This window comes from Daucus carota, chromosome 1 (genome assembly GCF_001625215.2).
Source record: "Daucus carota subsp. sativus chromosome 1, DH1 v3.0, whole genome shotgun sequence".
Lineage (NCBI taxonomy): Eukaryota > Viridiplantae > Streptophyta > Magnoliopsida > Apiales > Apiaceae > Daucus > Daucus carota.
The window spans coordinates 35848606-35873445 of record NC_030381.2 but is presented as its reverse complement, the minus strand read 5'-3'; the positions used below and the strand labels follow the sequence as shown (position 1 = coordinate 35873445).

General features: G+C 33.1%; 1 protein-coding gene across 1 annotated transcript; it reads left to right on the top strand.

The window, feature by feature from the left end:
• The first annotated feature begins 1112 nt into the window (after window positions 1-1112).
• LOC108203830 (E3 ubiquitin-protein ligase UPL6) lies at window positions 1113-22262 on the top strand. Its single transcript, XM_017373026.2, has 26 exons — window positions 1113-1591; window positions 4076-4173; window positions 4318-4445; window positions 4943-5054; window positions 6960-7140; window positions 9479-9658; window positions 10107-10289; window positions 10577-10658; window positions 11144-11253; window positions 11416-11720; window positions 11863-11959; window positions 13133-13276; window positions 13447-13530; window positions 13608-13694; window positions 13910-14050; window positions 14201-14326; window positions 16061-16159; window positions 16982-17049; window positions 18590-18656; window positions 18912-19082; window positions 19173-19262; window positions 20088-20168; window positions 20567-20640; window positions 20841-20912; window positions 21028-21117; window positions 21782-22262. Exons 1-26 carry the CDS (start codon window positions 1433-1435, stop codon window positions 21846-21848), a joined length of 3096 nt encoding a protein of 1031 aa, XP_017228515.1. The 5' UTR covers window positions 1113-1432; the 3' UTR covers window positions 21849-22262.
• The last annotated feature ends 2578 nt before the right edge of the window (window positions 22263-24840 follow it).

The window sequence follows — 24840 nt, the reverse complement described above, 5'->3', positions numbered from 1 at the left end:
AATAATGTGTTATTAATATTTTTGATTGTTAAAATATAATATATCAGTTCACATTTTAGCCAAGGATTTTGTAGGCCAAAATTATAGACAACAGATAGGTGTGATTTGGAGCGTGAGTTTTTTACGAGGTTGGCTAAATTTTTTATTTTTAGTATGCCAGCTCATATTTTAGCCAAGGATTTTGTATGGCTGGAGATATTATTAGAAGACAGCATGTTCGAGTAAGAGTCAGATGATGATTCATATTTGAATTTGAATAAAACACGTTATTACTTATTTATCCAATTATTTATAAATTTTTTCAATTTATAAAAAAAAGAGTAATGACCAATTATTAAAAATATGTAAACAGACTTTACTAATAAAAATTATTTATATATTTGTTTGTTATAATCAGTGTTCTAAAAATTGGCGATTAATCAGGATTAGTCGCCGATTAATCGATGTTCGGACGGCCACCGTCTCGATTAAGTGTTAATCGGTGAAAAAATTGTTTTTTCTAAAAAATCGGACAAAAACGGGAGTAATCGAGATTAATCGGTCAAAACACGATAAAATCGGCAAAAATTGGTAAATTTAAAAATCATAGTAAAAGAAATTTAAAAATTAAATAATAATTTTAAGACACACTGTACTACTGTCTTACGGGATTAATTGACCTAAATATTTAAAAAAATGGATATTTTGTGGATAAAATCATTGATTTTTTTAATTTATAGAATATATGATTATAAATCTGTTGTAAATATAAATATAAATATATTTATATTTAAAAAATAATATTAAATTGATTCCGATTAATGATCCGATTAATCAATAACCCCTGATTATCCGATTAATCGCTAGACGGTGCTTTTGCCGATTAAGTCTGATTCCCGCTTTTTACAACACTAGTTATAATATAATTATATAGATTATTCGTTTGTTTATGTTTATAAATATTACTAATACTCTTTATCTTCACTACAATTATCTTTCCTAAATAATTTTAAACTTTTAAAAATAAAATTATTTTTGATTAAAATTTTAAAACTGTTTTTGGAAAAATAAAATAAATTTTGATCGCAAGGATGTGAAGGGTGGAACGTAGGAGGTCTTTTGTTGACTCGGTGAATTCAGGTTCAACGCTCTCCCAAATAAATAATAACTCCACCACTTCCACCCTCACTCGTGACGCACAAAAAGAAAAAACAAGAAAACAAAGCCCTTCTCTGATTCCATTCCCTTTTGTAATCGACACATACTCGCCCATTCCATTCAATTCAATTCCCCTTTATTTATTTTTCTCTCTTTTCAATACCTTTCTTCTCCACAACTCTCAACTTTCAATCTCAATCTCTCTCACAACAAATCATTAATCATAACTCAGCATTCTGTAGCAGGCGACACGATTCTCGAGGCATCGAATTCGGGGTGAATTCGGAGTGGAAGGATGTTTTTCAGCGGCGATCCGTCGACTCGTAAGCGAGTCGATTTAGGCGGTCGGAGTTCGAAAGAAAGGGATAGGCAGAAGCTTCTGGAACAAACTAGGTTAGAGAGGAATAAGCGGTTGCGATTGCGCCAACAAAACACTGCAGCTACTAACATCCAGGTTACCTCATTTTATTTTATTGCATTATTTACTTGATCGTGCTTGTTGCGATGTTTGTTAATTGACGGAGAGACGGAGTGTATGTACTTTTGGTGATATTTGCTACTTTACGCCTCTTGATTTCGGAAGTGGAGTTTGTAGTTAGTCTTTGCGATAGTGCATTGTAGGCTGAGATAAATCGTAATTTGATTATTTAAAGAGGTGAATTATATGTTTAGGGTCATGTTCGACATAGAACTGTTAGCCATAGAACCCTTAGAACCATTAGCTTATTTCTAGTATTAGTTAGGGTTCCGCTGCAGAACTGCATATGAAAAAAATGTCTCATTTATGTATTCTATTTTGAAATTACTTTTGAACACACCCAACGATGCAAAAAACATGTATTTAGATTTAGATCATGAAAATCTATGTGCATTAAAACCTTAGTGGTTCTATGGTTCTATTTTAAGCATTGGTTCTATTGAGCGCGACCCTATACGTTTATGCTGCTTAATATTGCACATTTTTTTTTACATTTAGTGTTGTTTGTGTTGTGGTAATTGGGTGGAGCTTTTGGGAGAGTATTAAGATGTTTTTTTTGTTTTATTGGAAATTTTAAAACGAAGGTTTTCGGGAGGGAGTATTAAGATTTTTTTTTAATTTGATCGAAAATCTTATTAGCGAAGGAGTAAATGCTTACTTATGTTAGCATCTCCAAGAGTTTCCTTAGTTGACTCCTAAATATAATATAAACAACACGACTTCTAGCAAGTTAGTACATTCTTAAGAGTATTATTAAGAGTGTCAATTCCAGTGAAGCTCTTTATACTCATCCTGTATTTTATTTTTAATTCATATTTGAACCAAAAGAGCTGAAAAAGTGGACGAATCGGAGGGAATAACATTTTTTATTAATAAAAATAAGATAAGAGCTATGTGGAGGCTCTTTAAATAGAGGAGAGAGAAAAGGCTTTTAAGTATATAAAGAGCCTCTTGGAGCTCTGTTTGAACCATGAATGACTCTTTATTTTCAACTTAAGAGCTCATATAGAGAGTATCTTGGAGATGCTCTTAAGTAGTTACAGAGTCATTAGTTTAAGTTTGTGTTTAGTATACATTTCTTTATACACATATGCATATGTGTATATGTATGTGTGTGTCTCTATGCAAGAATTATATAAGAAAATGAGTGGTTGTCTCACATTCAGTACCTCCGTTCTTGTACTTTAAGGGTGTGTAAGGTTTTCTTTGACCCATTTTATTTGTAAATGAACCATATTCACAGAAGCGCGCTTATCTTGCGCTTTTTGAACTGCGCATAAGCGAGCGCATCATTGAAGGTGAAGGCATCATTGAGGGTGAAGGCACATTGCATATCGCATCTCTGAAGCAATGCACTTTAGGGGCGCATATGCGTGCACATGTGTGTGCGCTTTTAATAACACTTGTCCTTCCACCTTACCCACATTTTTTACTCTCTCACTACTTTATAACCTCTGTGCCCAACACAAACACAAATGCATAGAAGTGGATAGGATAGTGGGAGTAATAGAGCTTAAAAAGTAAGTCATAAATCCTAGTATTGGATGAGCATCAAGACACTGTAGATATGGGCAAGCCTCTTCGAATTCGACCACTATATGGTTTTATGCATGTGTTGTTCTTGGGACTCAGGATTGGGAGAGGTGTAAGATGTTTTGACATATGCTAGAGTAAGTTATGTAGGTAAAATATATTTTCTTCTTTCTTCTTATAGGTTGGAAGACTTCAGTAAGTGTCTTTGTTTTGACTAAAATATTCAATTATCTTACTCCATCAAATTTGGATGTTATTTTAGAAGTCTTGTTTGAGATTCGTATACTTCATGATCTTTTTTCCGTCCATCAAATTCAAGTTTTCTCTAGAACAAACTTTATCATGGTTCCTTTGTTTTCTGTGGTGCTTAAAGAGGCGTAGTTCTTGACCTTTGGATGGTGATTATGTATGTGCATAGAACTTGAGATGTCTTTTAGTCCTCCAGTATGGACTACAGAGCAATATTAATTGATGTTAAGTCTCTTGCTACAGAGATTGTTTTGAAAATTATTTCCGAGTATTGAATTTTTATAGCGGAAATGTTGCTAAATGACTTCATTTGTGAAACTACCTAATTTGGTGTATTCCTTATATTTTAGGGCTTGCTATGTCTTGCTACAAGCAGATTTAGGTTTGAAATCCTTGTTTTAGTGTTCCATTTTTTGGAATTGTTTTGGTAACAACACCGCAAATAGGAGAGGATTATGTTATTATATTTACTATAGTTCTGCATTTCTTAATTTTAAAATCAACTGCTGAGTCATTCAATCTTTAGGGTTAATTTTTTGGATTAGCATTCTACATTTTATGTTATGACGATATCGTTTAATAAGTTTAATACTGTGTATCTTGTTTGTTTGACAATATTATAGAAAGACTTTTATCTGCTATTGTAGAATTTTGAATTTGACTAATTACTAGCAACAGAAATGCTTCAGAGGAAGAAAAGTGGTGGAAGCAGAACGTTCGAAAGTCCGAGAACAGTTTTTCAGTGTATATGGGAGGCACTTACAAAATGTCGACAGGTTGGATAAATATGATTCTTTCACTAATATTTTTCTTTGAGAATTATTTTGTTATATGCATATATGTGACATGTGGTAAGAATATTTGTTTTTTTTTGTCTATAAATGTAGTATGTATCTTACTTCTAATATCTGGATATGCAGGTCTTGCTTTGGGCCCAATTCGAATTTTCTTCGTCAATTTCTCTTTTTCTTCAATGCCAAAAATGCTACTGATTATTCTGCTCTTGTGGAAGTATGCCGGCTGCTTAGACAGTTTGTTCAAAATAGCGGTGTGTATTATTTGATTGCTCTTTGAAGTACTTTTTGTCCATATACCATGTTAATCAAACTTGTCTTTCACTTTTGATGAAATAAATATCTCAAGTGATTCAGTTTGTGTTACTCCAACATTGTTTATATATGTTGATATACCCACCTCAGTTGTAATCTTCTTGAAAGAAATCTGTAAATTAGAGCTTAAAATGCAACATGTATGTCTAAAAGCCCACATGCATAATGTTGCAGAATGTAGTTTAATATATAAATTTTTGAATAAGCATAAGTGACAGAGAAATGATGGTTAAGAACCATAATATAGAAATTATAACCTCGGGAAATTTTGGTTTTGTTAGGTTTAACTTGTTATTTGTATTTTGTACACAAGTGCCCCCCCTCCCCCCATGTCCATGATGCTTAGAGCTTATGGTTCATGTTTGAAGTTAATGCACAAGAATTGTATTGAATTTAGAAACTTCATTTCATTAATTAAAGTTCTCTTATGTGTCAGGAGATATTTATGTCCTCTTTGGAGGTACAGACTATTTGTTCGAAGATGAATCTGTGAGTTACAGGGTGAAGCGATTTGCCTATGCTTGTATCCAAGCAGTTTATGAGAATAGGTATTTTTTGGGTTTACTTGTGTTGGAGTTCTGCTACAGTTAAAACAATTTCTGATATGCATTATAAATTTATATATATGTGGTTGACAGTAGGTGCCTACTCTAAGGTCAAATTAATACAACTTGGTTATGTCATTTACATGAGGATCAAAACCATGAGGCATGCAATTTTTTCATAAATTTCTATATGTTGTGATGTGTTAATGTCTTAATGACCTTGTTCTGGTATTTGATAACTTGATCTTCTCTATGTCAAATAATGTTCTTTCTCCTTTTTTGGCCACTCCTTTCCTTGGACAAGGACCAGATGAAATTCCAGTTTGGACTGTGTTACAAATATTGGTTTGTTCCTTTTTTAGAATTAATGTTTTGTTTTCATACCCTTAATTATTAAAAAAATAGTTTATTAGTTTAGTAAGCTTATTTGTTTGAACCACACTTTGTATAGTTTGTTTTTCATATAAATTATAATTATCTATTTTCGTCTCTGTGCTAATGACCTTATATAGGGTACATAAATTAATTATGAATTGCTTTACGTTCTTACTGCACTTCACATACTGTGACCCCTTCACTAAAAACATGATAGGCCCTTGTTTTCTCAGCACTTCAGTTAAATCTTGTATACAATACAATAATACATGGAACCTGGATGATCTATCTGAGGTTGAGCTCTATGCTCTTGATTTTTTGAAGCATGAATGATTTATTTTTCGGAAGCATTGCTTGTGTCTCTTTATTTTTTAAATTACATGAAAGAGGGAGGGGGATTGGGGGTGGGGCATTGGATTGCTAAGGATGAAACTCTTCTGCATTGTTGGGTAGTTGCCAACCTTTGAATTACTCCTCGAACCTTCCAATATTATTGAGCCAATTTTGTAGTTGAACTCATGTTAGATTGTAAATCTCTTTAATGTTTACGAATCTAAAGTACCCGTCCTCCCCAGCCTTTTTGCTAATTAACTTTTGGTTCCAATATTCAGTCAATAGATACTCTTTAATATACAGGACTTACAGTTACATGCCACACATGTGTTGACGAATTACAGCAGCGTTTCTGTTAAGTAATTGAGTATTTTAATGTTACTCGTAGAAATCCTTTGAAGAGATGTCATTTCAAGCGTAGATGATATCGCTACATCTTAAACGACTGTTTAAGTTACAAAATTCCTTCACCGGCTTCTATATTGTCGTTGCAAAGTAATTTGGCAATGAGACGGAATACTTACAAATATTTGTTGTCAGTTATGTTTTCTTGCCTTTGTAGGAGAGCTATAATTTAGTCTTTAGATATCCATCATACTATATCAATAGGTTATTAGGTTGTACCATTGATCCATTTGGAAAATTTATTGAATTTCAAGTTTTGAACACTTGTAAGTTGTGTTGGGGTCAGAGGGGTTCATCTTTGAGCTATCTAAATTGTTTAAGTGTTTGAAGCCTTTTTAAAAGTTGTACTTGTTTTAATATTTGGACAAAAAAGTGCAAATCTTTTGACGAGTCTCTATAAGAGTTTTACAAGTGAAGTCGATATTTAGCTTAGGGTCTTTCTAGCGTGTGCCCATGGGCACACACTAGATACTTTTTAACTAGGTGGCAGGTTTTTGTGCATGCAGGGGGGCCATCATTATTTATGAGATGAGAGCCAATAAAAATTCTCCACATAATCAAAAAGTGGTTGTTAGGGTGTGCCAATGGGCACACAGTAGAAAAATCATTTGACTCAAATCTAATTGTCAGTCTTAGTGGTAACCTAAGTCTATCTAATGTGATGTTGAATCGGTAAAAATTATATTTTCCAGCTTTTACTGAAATTGTTATGCGATATTATTTTGCACATCTGTTTCAAGCATTTTTTTCTATATAAAAATGACAGACAACTTTTTTGGTTATACTTTTTAACAGGAATCAGTTGAAGGATCAACTCATTATGGCACCTTCAGGATCCAGTACATCAACAACCCTCTTACTAGAGTCATTAGTTATGCTGATTGAACCCCAAGTTTCTTGGTCTTGTAAGATTGTTGCCTTTCTCTTGCAGAGGAATGTATATTATCAAATAAGGGAGATTATTTTTACGGCAAAGGTAAACCTTTCTTGACCCAGTGGTTGATAGTATTTGTGCATGCTCTTATTATATGGGAAACCTCTTTTTTGTTTTTGTATTTATGATTCCTAGTGTTCTTTCTACATCTGCATTTTTCGATCCTCTGTTCTGTTTTGCAAGGGCACCTGATGGCCAATGTTTGGACCGAGTTTTAGTTTTTTCTGCCATCTGTAACTTATTACTTGTGTAATTTTATATAGTGCAACCACGTTTTTCCTTCAAAATATCTTAGTTTTGGTTTCTCTTTTGGAGCACTATTGTTCTTGTCATACATGGTACCTCTATTGTTCTTGTCATTCATGGTTTCCTGAGTTTTTCTTAAAGCTGCATTTCTTGACCGGAATATGTGAATGAGTAGTTTTTACTAATGACACACACATCTTGTTGTTTCTGAAATTCCTTATATAATTCTTTTTTAGGTCGAGTTATTTTTGAGAGGTGCTTTACAGAGCCATCTTGTTTAATTTTTTAGAATTTTATTTTCTGCTTATAATGTCTTCTGCCTCATGACATTTCATGACTGTGATTTCCGTTGCATATGATCTTATTCTTTATGTTGTTTATGTATATTCAACCTCATATTTTAAATATGCAAGTCTTTGCTGACAGTAAGTGTTCTTGAGCTCAGACTTTTAATCGACATTTGTCTTTAGGTGTGGTGACAAGGCTTGATATCACTTTCAACATATAAATTTAAAATCTATTTACCCATATGTTCTTTGCAGAAATTTTTATAGCTAATATGTTATCAATTTTATAGCATTGCACGCACAAGTAATTAATGTTAAGTATTGTTCGATTTTTAATAAATATCCTTTCTAAAGGTTGAATTATGTTATCATAGTTATATACTATATTTTTTAAATTTTAAATAAAAATGTATAATTGTATAAAAAGATAGATCACTGTGTGGTAGCAACTCTAGTAAGAGTGGGCATTGTCCTTTGCATTGGCTACCTGAGTTCCTTAAATGTCCTCTTTTTGTTAAATTTAAAAAACTTTACAAATTAATATTTGATGAATTACTGTTAAGGGCATCCTACATCAACAGGGTATGCAGTAGGTTTCCATGACACATCACATGGGTTTTAAAAAATGCTTCTCGTTTGAACAAGGTTGCACTTTAGCTCACTTGAAGTGACTCAAATTCGTGAGGCAACTCTGAATTTTCTATTACTTATGGACTTAAACAGTAATATGTATTAAGAAACTTGCGCCTTGTATTACTTTATGAAGTTTGAACGACAAACTTCTCTTCAAATTAGTTAACAAATAATTAATTTATCAATTACAACGTCCGCTGCCTGAAAGTGGTGGTTTATCATACGGTCAATGGACATTGGTTTTTTGTGAATTTCGTATGTATATGTTTATAGATAAATATCATTAGAAAAACTTCCAGAGTAGATTTTAAATTCTACAACTTGCATTGTTAAAACTTTCTACCCGTAAATACTTGATCTTTACAATGGGTCAAATTTGACTGGTCAAAATTATTCACTGCCAGTTTTTGTGTGCACACGAGTGAGTATAAAACCTTAGTAAATTATTGGAGTTTCATGACTCTAAAGGTTTAGTGTAGTACAGTGCTTCCAATGACCGCTCCAAAAAAGAAGGTGAAACATTTTGCACAATCTCAAGGAAGGGGATCCAGTAAGTTTGTAGAAGTCAGTGTTTGCGAGCTACACTGTCTCTTTTTATGTGGGAAATCACATCTAACCTTACCTTTATACAGAAAAACTCCCCAATTATCTGACTATCTTGCTGTTTTTATCTCTCAAAACTAGTGTTTGGAATATTTTGCGGACTATACTTTAGTTATTTAAGATTCTTGTAAGTTTAAATTTTATGGGAATTGCAAATGTCCTTCCAGAACTGCAACATTCGCTCACTATTGGCTACTGGCTACCTAACAAACAAGGCTGTGGGGACTGTATAGTCTGTTCTGATGTATATTAATAAATCTGAGCCACTGCTAATCTGATAATTCGGATTCAGAATGACAATCTTGTAATTGTTAAAATTCACCTGCAGCCTTTATTGTATTTACTTCTATGAATGTTAATGCATTTGTCTGGTTGGCCCTATGAAAAAATGTAGATCAGAATAGTAGCTACACTGGTTTTAATGAAACGGCTTGTCATAGCTGTAGCACAGTTTAATCATGTGTATGTTTATAGCAATATCATTCGCCGCTATCGCTTAGTGAAAGACATTTCAGTTTTAAATTTATCTTCATATATATTTTAATCTTCCATGTGGTGCAGATGGTGCTATGTTGTTTATTTGTGAACTGACCTGATTATTAAATGTGTAGAAAAGCACAAGTTTTCAAGGTCCTGCTGCCAAAGACTCGTCATTGGAGCATGTTCTTGTGCTCATTATGTCTCATATGGGGCAAAAACCATGTATATGTGCAACGGATGTACGATGGACGTTCATATCCCAGATCCTAACAATTCCATTCCTATGGCAACTTTTTCCATACCTTAAGAAGGTATTTAGGCTTTTGTGGTTTTACTGCATCCGTCTCTCTGTATCTGTATTTGTCTTGTGCGTTGGCATGCCGCAACAATTTGCACTCACTTGGTGTAATACCCTCCACAGCTAGGAGTTTTTCGATTTGCCCATTTGATTATTTGACTTGTATATAAAATATCATTAATCACCCCTTAAAAATATATAATTTCGGTACTAATGAATAGAATCTGTTTTTTTTTTGGATAATCCAACATGTTAATGTGGATAATCAAACTTTTTTTTATTATTGTAACCATGACTAATAATATAGTCACGTATCTTCTTATATTCACTTAAAAATATGCTCCTAGTATTGATTTCTGGCTTTGACTGTAGCAGTACTCTAATCATGGTTCTTAGATTTGGCCTGTTGTCACAAAGCTTGTGCTGGGTAATGCTTGCTAATGTTCTTTCTCTTTATATAGATTTTTACAACAAATGATCTGAGTCAACAATATATCCATCATATGACAATTTTTGCAAAAGGTCCTGATAAAGTTCTACCAGTTGACATGTCTGCTGAATTTCCTGGTTATGCATGCTTACTTGGGAACTTATTGGAAGCAGCTGCACTTGCTTTCGCTCGGCCCGACTGCTCTTTTGATTTGGTAAATATAGTGGGTTTTGAAGTGAATAATCTTCCTTGCATACTATATGTTTGACTTTTAGATATTTAAATTACATTTATGATACTTGGTTTAACCATCATCCACTCAAGAAGTCAGACTAATATCTTTTAACTGAATCCTTTTTGGCTTGTATATAGTTTGCTTTGTATTCATTTTAAAAGGTTAAATTATATCCATGTTCCACTTTTCCTTTTAATATTTTGTAGTACAGGCTTTATGGCATTATTATTGGCCCTTGTCATTATCTTTCTGTTCTCTTGAACTAGGCTATGGATTTTACGGTTGTTGCGACATCTTTTTTGGAGGAACTCGCTCCCTTTTACACTTTAAATACAAAAAGTAAAGAAGGTATGCCTCTGAACTCTATTCTCCTTTTCTACTCCCTGTTGTGCTCTATCTCTCATATAATAATCATATTAACTTCCATTAACTTTCTGTCTAATGTTCAAGTACTGGAGTCCAATTTGTTTGTTAGAGAGAATGAATGGTAATTGAATAACTGAAAAATTTGTGAGCAAATTAAAAGAGACAGAAGGGCTGCAAAGGGAAGAGTGAACAAAAATGAGGGGGTAAAATTTTCAGTGATGAAGTTTGTAAGGAAATTGAGTAGGAAGGAGAATAAAGCATTTCGTCTTAAATTTGTAGGGTTGAACTTCATTTTAGATTTCTTAGAATGGAATTTATTGACATTCACGCATAAAATAGTGTAAATATTATTCCATCCTCTCACTATCATTCATCCCAACCAAACGCAACGTAAGAGTATGGGAACTGTTCATATTATTTAATTATCTTATTTCTAGAAAGTTTAAACGTGACTTAAAATTTTGCAGCGGATGATGATGAAATGGCTATTGATGAGAAAACTAACGACAAAGTTTTGAATGTGGATCTAGAACGACAAATTTCAAATGCCATAGATCCTCGTTTTCTTTTACAGCTGGTATGTTGGCTATTATGCCATGTTAATAACTATACAGATAGTATATACTTATTTGATTCTTTGGAACTATAACAATGATAGTATTCAAATTCTATCGTATTTATATCATACTACTGGATGTATCTTGAATTTATACTAGTGTTTTTGGTACATTTTGTACAGACAAATGTTTTGTTCAAAGGATTTTCACACGCCAATGGTTCATACAAAGAAAGGCCCAGTAATAAAGAAGTGGCTGCTGTTACTGCTGCCTGTTCCTTCTTGCACGTGACTTTCAATATTCTACCCCTTGAGCGCATCATGACTGTATTAGCTTATAGAACTGAAATAATACCTGTTCTCTGGAACTTCATGAAGCGATGCCATGAAAATCAAAATTGGTCATCCTTCTCAGAGCATTCTGCATATTTGCCAGGAGATGCACCTGGATGGCTATTGCCGTTGGCAGTTTTTTGTCCTATATACAAGTAAGAATGTTGTCTTATGTATCTAATATTGTCTTATGTATCTGATATTGTCTTGCTATCCTATAGACATTAAATCTTACTGCAGTGTTTATAAACTAAGCACATGTTTAGCCACTATGAGTTAGCCATCATGTTGTAACAGGCACATGCTTATGATTGTTGATAATGAGGAGTTTTATGACCAAGAGAAACCACTATCGCTAAAGGATATTAGATGCTTGATTGTTATCCTGAGACAGGTGAGTTACTGTAAATTTGGACTTGTCAGAGTAAACTTTCTTGGAAAGAATACTGTTTGAGGTGCTACATATACCCTTGGGAATATATCATGTGAATTTGATGAAAATTTGTGTATTGTACCATCATATAATTCTTTTATGTGGATGGGTGCTCTTTTACTTTTTTGAATAAGATATCCCATGTCTATTAAAAAATAAAAAAATATGCATAAAATTCTGACAAATAAAAGAACATGCATGCAATTGATATCATTGGTTTAGTTCACTGTTAAACTGCAATTGGCAGATTATTGATTGCTAATATGTTCAATAATTAGGCTCAAGCTTGCTACGTGATCTGCATAGACTTCTTACCAAGAATTTGAGTCAGCTTGGCTCCTGGAGTTTGAAGTGTCTTTTTCTTAATTTAGTGCATCATAATTTATTGAATCTCATGCACGGATTTAAAATTGTAAGTGCATAAGTAATAATATCTAATCATGCATGTATCAGTTATGCATGTTGATTACTAGAATATCCACATTATGGAGACAGTTCCGGTGCTCTTTATTGTACACGTGGAGTTGTTTATTCAATGATGTAGAGTTATAGTTGTTGTCGAGCCTGGCCAACTTTTTTTATAAATATCTCAATTCTCAAGTTGTTTCTCATGAGCAGAGCAAAACCTAAATTTTAAACAAGTCTAAAAAGAGTGTTCAGCTCCCTTATATTAATATAGTTCTGACACAGGTTGACCTTACCATACCAAATTAGTTTTATAATAATAGCTCTGATTTCATATATTTAAATTCAATACATCCTTTTCCTTAATGAAGTTCAAACATAATTGGAATGATGAGCCAACTGTCCAAGTTATATTATAAAATTATCTTACAGATAGTTATTATATTATTGTTCAAAATATATAAAGTTTACACAAAATATATTCAAAACCTAAAGAGCTTGAGCCAAGCTGAGTTGAACCTGAACGAGTCTGCTTATCTGAATGCCCAATCAATTTCATAACCTTTTATAAAACAAGGTGTATATGTCAAGCCTACTCTTGTGCATTCAATTAAACTTTAAGTGTCATATAATGCTGCTGGTATTTTCTTTTTGTATTTTCCACACTCTTCATTTTGTGCAGCATATGTAATTTCCTTTCCCTGATGCATGCATTTGCTCTTTTCCCAGGCTTTATGGCAGCTGTTGTGGTTAAATCCTTCAATGCCTGCAAGCTCAGCAAAGTCTGCCACCAATACAAATTCATTAAGGAGCCGGCCTGTAGAATTTATACAACACAGGGTTAGTATTGCAGCTTCTGAGCTTCTGTCCCAGGTACGTATGCTTATCTTTGTTTTGTGATATGTTGCTGTTGCTAGATGATTTGAATTGACATTGCTAAAAAGCATTTTTGGGTTATGGAAAATTTTCAGCTTTGAGTAATCGATAATGAATACAGCCATTTCAATTTAAGAATAACCAAGTTTTGTTTATTGCTCTTGTAGTTGCAAGATTGGAATAATAGACGGCAATTTACACCCCCTAGTGACTTCCAGGCTGACGGGGTCAATGAGCACTTCAATTCTCAGGTGACGTCTTCTCAAAAGTATTTCCAATATGTATAAGGAAATGACTGGCTTAGTTTATATATTTCACTATTCTGCAGGCCATGGTTGAAGGTAGTAGAGCATATGATGTGCTGAAACGAGCTCCATTCTTGGTCCCTTTTACAAGCAGAGTGAAAATCTTTACTGTGAGTAACATACAAGTTTTGTTTTGTTTATTTTAATGTTTTTTTTACTGGTTAATTGTTTTTAAAAAATAAGGCCAACTCCTTGGTGGCAGCAGTGTATTTACTTTTTTGTGTACATATGCTTTGGGGCCAGTTTAAGTAGTGGTACTTAATTTTGCTTTTACGTATTTATTCTTGTACCCTTAATATATTTTTTCTTTTTGCATATTTACCAGTCACAGCTAGCTGCAGCAAAAGAAACTAGTGATTCTCATGCCGTTTTTACTAGAAACCGTTTCAGAATAAGACGAGACCATATATTGGAAGATGCTTTTAGTCAGTTGAGCTCATTATCAGAAGAAGATCTTAAAGCAGCGGTAGAGATTATTTAGTTAATTCATGTTTTGACATTTATGCTTCTGTGGATATATTCTTTGCTTTTTTTTCCTATATCCATTTTCATTAGTAAAAGTAGCACGTTATAGTGGCTTTAGATAATTTACACCATTGTTGTTCTATGCATCTAGATTCGAGTTACCTTCGTTAACGAATTTGGTGTTGAAGAGGCTGGTATTGATGGCGGTGGTATTTTTAAAGATTTTATGGAGAACATCACTCGAGCAGCTTTCGACGCACAGTACGGGCTTTTTAAGGTTGCATATCCTTGTAATTTCTGTTTTCTTTCACCAGTGCCTCTATATCTAATCTATGTATGAATTAGTAAAACGTGAAAATATGTTACAAGTTATATCTCTCTCTGGTCCTTGCCCCTTGCCTTGTTATAATATTACAAAAAATCATAGTTACCAAGTCAAGATGGTGTCAAGAGCTTGGATCCCTGAATGTCCCTTAAAGGATAATGTGCTCTGCGCTCTTCTAGGTTCCCACATGAGATTCTAGTAGGATGTTGTGTGGACTGTAAATTCATATTTAGCATCCACTGAAGCTATTTCTCTGTCATTTAGGATATACTTTTGTTGTGGACCTGTTGGTGTAATCGTCCTGGGATTTTAGCCGCTTTCTTAATCTTCCGAGTAGTATTGTTTTGTTCTAGAGATTGTCTGTTATAGTTTCTCATTGGTTCCACCCCTTAAGATTCACTTTTTATTAATCTTAGATATTCTGTTGCGTCTCTGGATAACAGTATAGCTCAGTGTTTACTCTTTCCTATCTTTTACAGGGTATTGGAATTCTCTTACGTACTCCTTTATTATTTTCGAATAAGTATGGTTCTACTAGCTACTAAAAAAGTTTAAATATGTTTCAGTTTGCTGTTCTTGTGAAGTCAAAAAATATATTATAGTTTCTTTGAGAAGTGTGGCTCCACTTGATAATTTTACTGTCTTACTATAGAGGCAGATTGGTTGTTACTTGTAAGATAAAGATAAAAGGGCAAAAACTGAAACTCCCTTCTCTCTTATAGTTGATGTTAGTCAGCTAATACTGGATGGTTTTTATAGTCATGGTAATCTCAGGGATACATTGTAGTTGTACCGAGAGATACTGGATTGTTTATAAACATATTTGAATAAACGAGCAGCCTACTGCTACAATAACATGTTCTGGTTTCCTGGTAATAATTTGGAAATATAACTGAGTTTGTTGACAACATATTTAATATTTATGCCATTGGATGCGTTGGATGACCAGGATAGTTTCTCTAGTAATATGGATAATCTTGGTGTTATATCTTGTATTAGGTTGAGCTGGGACATGCTTTGGCAAGACAGTTATCTTTCCATCATATTCTGTGATATCTTCATGTACTTTATAATTAGTGTAAACTGTTATCTTGTTTCTTAAGTAATTATGTAGTTGGCCAGATTATATCTATAATGACATTAAAACATGGAGAAGTCCCCAGATGTCACAAAACACATAGTTGATGCCCAAAACAACATAGTTAGGGAAAATGGCCCCGAATACCAGTTATTAACGCTGGATAATCTAGCGTTTTTAATTTTGGAAGATAACGCTAGATCGTGTAGCATTTTGTTGTTTTAACCCCAGCAAAACGATCTACGAAGTAGGTTCTGTTTTTTATCCCCAGAAGAACGCTATATCATGTAGTGTTATATTCTTTTAGCCCAAACAGAACGCTACATGAAATAGCGTTCTGTTATTTTAACACTAACAAACGCTAGACGTTCTGTTATTTTAACACTAACAAACGCTAGACGATGTAGCGTTTTTGATAAATATTCAAAACGCTACAGGTTGTAGCGTTAATAAATGGTATTCGGGGCCATTTTTTCCGATCGTAATATTCTGGGCATTAACGATGGATATTGTGATAATGGGGGCCAACACCATAAAACATGCCTGGCACTTGCACGCTCACCATTATTACTCATATCTTGGTGCTATATTGTTTTGGCTGTCTATAGGAAACAACTGATCACTTACTCTATCCGAATCCTGGATCAGCAATGGTACATGAACAGCATCTCCAGTTTTTCCACTTTCTTGGAACTCTTCTTGCGAAGGTATATGTTTTTGTTTTGTTCTGTTTTTGACCCTGTTAGATATGTGATTTTTTTTACTCAACTACGGAAAAAGCACAACAAGTACACGCTGGGGGTTTTTCTATTTCGCTTGTTAAACCTGTATTTGCTGGATATGACTTTGACCATGTTTGGTCTAGCTTAAATATGTGCTTATTTATTAGTGCTTTTATGTATATGTTTGATTTAAATTGAAGCAGTTACATGTTGGATAGTTGCAACTATAAAAAATTACATGTTCGCAAGAAAAATGGCTTGTAAGTTGTCTGAATAGTAACTACAAAAAACAAAAATTAATGGAGGTCTCAAGATTGTAAATTGTGCTCTTTTGGGTAAATTGTTCTCTGAACTATTATGATTCCGCGCATGTGCAATCTTGCCAATACTTTACATAATTTGTAATTACTATCTAATTATGAGAACATTTGTAGCATGACTATATGCATGCTTGTGCAATAAAATGGAAGTTCTTTTGTTATATTTTGCAGTATTTAGATAAATGTATATAAAGGAAAAACCATAGGTTTAATATAGATCAAAATTAGATCTTTGTCAACACATGAAAAAAGAAAATTCATCACTTGACTAGCGCTAGCATGCCTCTTTTTGACTGTCTGGTCTTTAATCACTTACATTCCCTATTTTATACCAATAGTTTTTTCCTTATCTTCTGTTGAATTTATAGCCTATTTATGCTTTTTCTGATTGTAAATTGTTGAATTTTTTGTGTTATTATATCTGGCGTTCTATTCTTTGATCAACACTTTAATGGGTCTCTGTCATTTTCAATTGGCTACTCTGCAGGCGATGTTTGAGGGTATTCTTGTGGATATACCCTTTGCAACATTTTTCTTGAGCAAGTTAAAGCAGAAGTAAGCAAATCACCTTCATTAGATTGATGTTTACATCATTGTAACTTGCTGTTATGCGTTTATCCTTACTAAATACCTTTTATCTTTGTAATCCAGGTTTCATTATTATTTAAAAAGATTTTCTATGGTGTGCCCAAGGGCACACAATAGTCCCTAACTCCAATAAAAATAGCTTCTTTTGATTGGTGGATGAACAATAAATGATGATGGCCCCCCTGCATTCACATCAACTCCACCAATCAAAATAAGCCATTTTTATAGAATTTAGTGTTTATTGTGTGCCCTTGGGCACACATTAGAAAGACCGTTATTTAAAACTTCATTGTTGATGTGTTGGTTTTATTTATATCAAATTAACAGTTATATTTTTCCCATTTAATTAAATATGTAAAGGAAACTGGGTAGACGGTAAACAACATACGACATGAGTGGATACTGGACACAGAAGTGAGGCTTGCCTAAAAATTGCTCCCTCAGTTTCTTTTTAGTTGTCCACTTTTAACTTTCAATGGTCAAATTGACCATTTTTGACCAAAGATTAAGGACAATTTTTTTATTATTTTAAAAACTGAAAATTGCATTTTAAAATAGATTGAATGTACTTCATATGATATAAATTTTTTATTTTTTTTTCAATTATATAATATATATAAAGTTCAGTCAAACTTTAGTCAATTTGACCATTGAAAGTCAAAACTGGACAACTAAAAAGGGACGGAGGGAGTACTTGCTTCACTTCCTCAATCTCATATTTTCTGCTGTAACTTGTAATGTCACATCATATATCACATCACCGATGAATAATTATAAGAGTAGAAAAGGGAGATGTAGTTTCAGTTTCTTTATAATCTGAAATATGAGCCTTTTGTTAAGAAACAATAAGACGCATGTAAGCGCAAAATCATTAATAAACATAATTTTGTAACTTTGTTATTTCAATTTTTATCTTCAAGACCCTAAAAATTGATATTCTGCAGATTATAAGTGTTCAAATATTAATCCTAGAAGTTAATAACGAAACAAAATTCTAACATGGACTCTGTTCCCTGTGGAAATGCACTAGCTAATAATAATCCACCTGCCATGAGCAATTGTGAAGTACTGTTACTTTGAAGCAGTAAAAATGAATGTTTTCAGTGGCTCTTTATGTCTGTGTTCCACATTATTACTGCAATTGTATGTTGCTTCGCGGTAAGCATTAGCCAACTTTTCTTTGGAGTATAGCTGATAATAGAGATAATGCCATTGTTTCATGTTCCTCACCCGCATCATCGAATTTTCGTCAGCTAGATCTCTCAAAAGAGACAGATTCTCGTAAATAGAATGGACACAATATTAATAGTCAAATACTTCGAATTTGATTACGATTAGATCATCAATCTCCCTAAGTTAGCACAAGAAAAAACTATGCCTTTTGGGAACTATGAAACCTTAGGGAAAAAGATATTACTTTTCTAAATTTTGTACTTGAGTTCCATACTTACCTAACGAAGTGAGTAATAACATTATCCTTTTTGTTTTTACATATTCGTTTGCTCAGGTACAACTATCTGAATGACTTGCCTTCCTTGGATCCTGAATTATATCGTCACCTCATCTTCTTAAAGGTGATTCCTGCTCTTTTACTTCCAATATTTGGTTTTTCATTTTACTCGCAATACATCCTTGTGCTTGTTTTGATTTGCAAGTTAATCAAATGAAAGAATGTTGTATTGACTGTGTTTCACAGTAAAGCAAATATTGTTCATGGATACTTCTCAATATATTTTATATTATAAGATTGGTTGACATTTGATTTTGCATATCTGTCTTGCTCCTTGATCACTAGTAATTTCATATAAATTTCTGGTTGTCAATTGTAGCATTATGAGGGCGATATATCTGAGTTGGAATTGTACTTTGTTATTGTAAATAATGAATACGGGGAGCAAACAGTAGAAGATCTGCTACCTGGAGGGAAGAACTTGCGTGTTACCAATGAAAATGTCATCACATTTATTCATCTTGTAGCGAATCATCGATTGAACTACCAGGTAATATAATTCTGCACACTGCTTATTAACTTAATTATCATCATTTCATCTGGTGGGGAGTTACTATACAAAGTTGACATAATGTTGCAGATACGGCAGCAAAGTTCTCATTTCTTTAGGGGTTTCCAGCAACTCATTCCGAAAGATTGGATTGATATATTTAACGAGCATGAACTTCAGGTTATATAATACGATATGTAATATATTAATTGCTGTATATTATTGGGTTTCTAATTAATTGTGTCTCATATTTTGAGTGTAGTTGTTTGTCAATATGCTGTTAAAGTATATAGCCCGGCTCAGCATACTGGGGACACTAGTGTAGGCTATACATTTGAAATATCTTTTTCTCTTTTAAGCTCACAAATTTATATTTTTAGCTTTCGTGATGGAAACTCTACATATTTGCAGAATACTTACTACTAAATAAGCAGAACTAAACTCTACATTTTTTCTCTTCCATGTAATGTAGATATGGTTTTGTGTGCATAATATGGTAATAGGAACATCCACTGAAATCATTCTGGCCCTTAAGCTTTGACCTAATGATCAATAATAATGATAGTATCAGAAATAATATTCTAAATTAAAAGACCGGAATAACTTGGTACCTACTATGTTTTACATTCAATTTTTATTTTCAAAAGCATGTACGACCATTTAGTACTTCCTGCGTCCCATTTGCTTTGGCTGTTCTGAATATTTTGGTTAAATTGACCAATTTTATATTGTACTGTTGTTAACCCTATATTATATTATTAATCTAATTTTATTTTTGATATATTATAATGGTTACAATCTTGGACCTATTAGAATATAGAAGGATAATTTTTTAACCTTAAATCAAAATTCAAACCATGCTTAGGAAAATGGGAGGTACTACATATTTGTGGGAAATTTTCTCATATATAAACACATATATGTATTCTAACTGAATTGTAGTGGCTCCATTCTTTCCTAATTGTATGCACCCTAGTAATTTTTCTTGTTTCCCTTTCCATCCAGCTGATGATATCAGGATCAGTAGATGGCTTTGATCTTGATAATCTTCGGTCTCATACAAATTATGCGGGTGGTTATCATCAAGTAAGTTCTGTAGGGCCATAAGGATGTTTGTGTATATATAAAACTTTTATTCTTAATATCATGTCAATTTTTTCTCCGCTGGCAATATCATTTGAATCCCAAAATTTAACTCTCTTTTTTCTTCGCATGTCAGAATCATTATTATTGCCAGCATCTCTCTTGTAGCAATTGCCATATTGAAACCATTAAATTTCTTCCTAACTGTAGTGCTTTACTAACTTTATATGCTGCTTACACTATCCCTTTCTTCAATGTTAATACTTTTCAACAAGACTAGGCGTTCTTCTTACGGCAATCTTACCGCTATGTTTTATCGTTATCTTGGTGTACTTTTATAATATCTGTTTGTTTTGTTTCTGATCTTATATAGTGGATCACTAACATTTTATATCTGGCAGGATCACTATGTCATTGATATGTTCTGGGAAGTTCTAAAAAGTTTTTCCATGGAAAACCAGAGGAAGTTTTTGAAGTAAGTTAAACCATGTGTCTTACTCTTTTAAAAAAATACAAGTAGTTGTCTGTTGGATGGTCAAATTGAATTTTAGTGTTTATAGCCTTGATAATTTAGATAATTAAATTGGGCTGTGTGATGGACACAAGTATTATTTTTTACCTTTACATGAGTAAACTAATGGAATGGATCTTTATGTATACTGACATTTTAAACAGGTTCGTGACAGGTTGCTCTAGAGGACCTTTACTTGGATTTAAATATCTGGAACCCTTGTTCTGTATACAAAGGTAATTTTCATATCTTTTCCATCCTGTCTTGAGATCATATGTTTCTCTTATGACTAAGAATTTATGCTTTTACCTAGCTGATTGCATAGTTTTCATGTTTTTTTTTTTCTTACAGAGCTGGTGGTGAGGCATCTGAAGAAGCCCTTGATCGGTTGCCAACATCTGCTACTTGTATGAATCTCTTAAAGCTCCCCCCATATAAAAGGTTTGGCCCAGTTCATTCACCTTTCTTTGAAGTTGTGAGCCTAAAATTTTGTAGCGAATGAACAGCTATAGAGAAGTAATGTTTAGTGTACTATTTAATTACAAGATTATTAACTGAAGCTGCACAAATTTTTATCTGTGGTCACCACCATAAGTTTGTGTTCTAGTTATTCTGGCGGAGGCTATCTTTTTTTTTGGCAAGGCCAATAACAAAATACTTAATACTCGCGCACTCTTCTCTCCTCGACCTCGTGTTACAAAGGTTGAGGAGGTATCCACTAGGCTACAAGCCTACAATGGTAGGGATAAGGATTCTTTAACTCAGAAATGAGTGTGGTTCAGCTAGCTACAAGTCTAAAGAGGCTAAAAGAAAGGATTTAGTATTACTATGTAGAAAATGAACTGAATGTTTAAGGGTCATGCCGTCATCTATCACCCGTGTAGGACTGATTATAGATCGGACATAGGCAGCAAGATCAACTTAGAATCAGAGCTTTATGATTTTGGTTTGGAATAAAAATATGACTGACAATATATTGATATCATAGCAAATAGTCTCTTGTATGCTTTAGAACTTGTTTGTCAAATTATATTTGGCTCTTTCCGACATTGTTGTCCTTAAATGAAAACTTATTTGCACCTTCTGAAAAAAAATTCTGATGCAGCAAGGCACAGATGGAGCAGAAATTATTGTATTCTATAAATGCTGAGGCTGGTTTCGATTTGAGCTGATGAAGGACCTCATTTTGAAATCTTCTACATGTAATATCGAGTTCAAAATGGAGTCAACCAACTTTGTGCCAACACAAGAGAGTTTGGTTCATAAGAAGTGATATATCCAGATTTGTATTTCTCAAGCTGTACAGTGGACAACGGGAGATGACTGTCAAAACATTGACAGTGCAACAGCGTGCTTAAGAAAAAAAAAATTGGTAGATATTAAATTATTCAGTTAAGGTAGATGTATATATACAGGTCAGTGCAATGTATACCATGTTTCAGAAGTTTGGAAGTTTGTGAATATATCATGAACTCTTATAAATAATGTAATCATAATGTATTTTAATTATGTTCACTTGAAGCACTTGTAACTATTATCTGATGACTCTGGTACAATAATTCTATGTTTTCTTACTATTTCAGGCATTTTATCTGAGTTTTAATGAGTATTTTGCACGTCTCCTAGCAAGATTTTTTCCAAGGTCGGGTGTTTTCTTATATCCTTAATCCAAAAAAGAAGAAAGAATGTGAACTTTTGGGCTACAAACTAGTTTATTTTATTGATGGGAGAAAAATTGTAAGAAGAAAACGAATCGACAAAGTCATTGACTAAAAACTATAACGTATTTGTGCATTAGTTTTCTTTCGCAGCTAAATATGAGGAGCAACATGTAAGAAAATCAAAAATATTCTACTCCCTCCGTCTCAATTTATAGGTCTATTTTGGAATAAACACGCATATTAAGACAATGATTGGTTAGATATAATTTTATGTCATGTATCATTAATTGGTACATTGATGAGGGAGAATAGAGTTGAGTTTCAAAAAAATCACAATACATATAGTGATTTAGTATATTGAGAAATGAGAATGATGTTGAGTTTCAAAAAAGTCATAATTAATATAGAGATAAAATTGTATTGAAAGAAGATAGGGACAAGTATATTGGGACAAATTTATTTTTTTTTTCCAAAAAAGACCTATAAAATGAGACGGAGGGAGTAAAAATCAAAGAAAAGGAACCGCCACTTCACTTGTAACAACCGCCCAAGTTCCTTCACCTTAACCCTCGTTTATCGACTTCAATCTGTAATTGTAGTTCTGCATTATTTGTGAAGGATCAAGATGTTGTTGAGTCGTACATCAATCACCAAATGAGGTATTACGAAGAGCATTTACGAGATTTTTATTTTTTTAAATATGACACTTTGATCTGAAGAGGACTCAAATCATTCAATTGATGTAGGATTTTGCAAAACAGGTAAGTCTCATATAACAAAATCATAGGTCAATATACTATTTACATACATGTCATACAATATTTTATATTCTACCGGCGTCTGCACGGAAACAACCTCCCTACTCTTTGCGAACAGGGGCATGGTTTGCATACTCATTACACCCTGCTCTAAGCGAGATATGCGAAGTATGTTGGTTTGGTTTTATATTAGGAGCAAATGTACAAACACATTAAACGTTTACGAAGATAGACCATACACACGCAATGCTATGACAACCTATATGTGGGGTGAATATCCTTTTTATCACCTTTTCAGATCAATTCGACCAAAATAACAATTCTCAGAAAAACTTCCCAAAATAACATATTGTACACGCAACGAGATCATGCGTGCCTGCACACACACATTCCTGCCATGCGTAACTACTACCTACGCATTCATAATATGCGAGTTGTTGCGATTCCGTGCGATGTTATCTTAGTTACAAATACTGTATTTGCACATATTTCTTTTAAGTCTCACACCTTGAATTCTTTCGATTCTCTATTAGAAATATATATATATGTATCTCTCACCTTTTTTTCCAACTTCAACCTTAAATAATATCACAAACAAATAGAGTTTTTGATTTCGAGGATATTATAAAATGTGCAACTAAGTTTGAATTCTGATGTAAAGATATATAAGTCGAAGGTGGTGTGACTAATTGCCGATGAGTTTTCCAGTTGTGAGCTTTTATATATAAATACTACATGTATAAACACAAAGCGATATGAATACTTTTAATATTAGAAGATAGATGTGGTCACGTGAAGAGAGATGTGTTAATTAGACAGGGATGAGAGTATAGAGACACATGAATATGTGAATTCACTATTTGTTCGATTATTAAGAGGGCACGCATTCGGGAACTGCGCATATGAGTGGTTATTTTAGACACCTTCAATCAGTGGCGGATCTGACTATGAAGTTAAGGGGGTCAATTTTTTGTAAAAAAAATTAAAAGGGGTCACAAAAAAATTAAGGGGGGTCAATTTCAATTTTACAACCTAAAAATATGTATAATGTTAAAAAAAATAAAATTTAAGGGGGGTCAGTTGCCCCCTCTTGCCCCTTCTAAGATCCGCCTCTGCCTTCAATGATAACTGGTATTTTGGACATGTATGTATATAAATTATGATATTAAGGTCATTTTCTCTCTATATGTGCCTGCGAGTCTCTAGATTTGACTGAAATTTATTAATATTCTAATAAGTGAAAAAATAAAATAAATATGTCATCGGAAATAATTTTTAATTTACTTTAACATGTAATTTTCAGCTTTTTAAAAATAGTGAAAGAGTGATTTATAATTTTTGGTAAAAAATTAGTCAATTTGACCAATAAAAATAAAAATGTGACAACTAAAAAGGGACGAAGGAAGTTTAAGTCGATACACTAATTAAGAAATCTGGAATACACGGGCATTCCTGAAAACAATTTTTTCTGTTTTTTATTTAGCAGTTGACTTTTGTCATATTTTTTTAAGTGTTTTGATGAAACTGGTAAAATTATTTGTTTTCAAAATTTACTTTTCTGAAAAAAAAAATATGTAATTAAAAATTAATTTTAATATACAGTTAAAACATTTCAAGTTACATGTCAATAGTCGAAATATCACGTATAAAAAGAAAGAGTATATCCTTCGTGTCACTAATTCTATAATTATTTATTATGTTTCAATTTTGTTGAAACTAAATTAAAAGCCAACATCAGCCCGAAA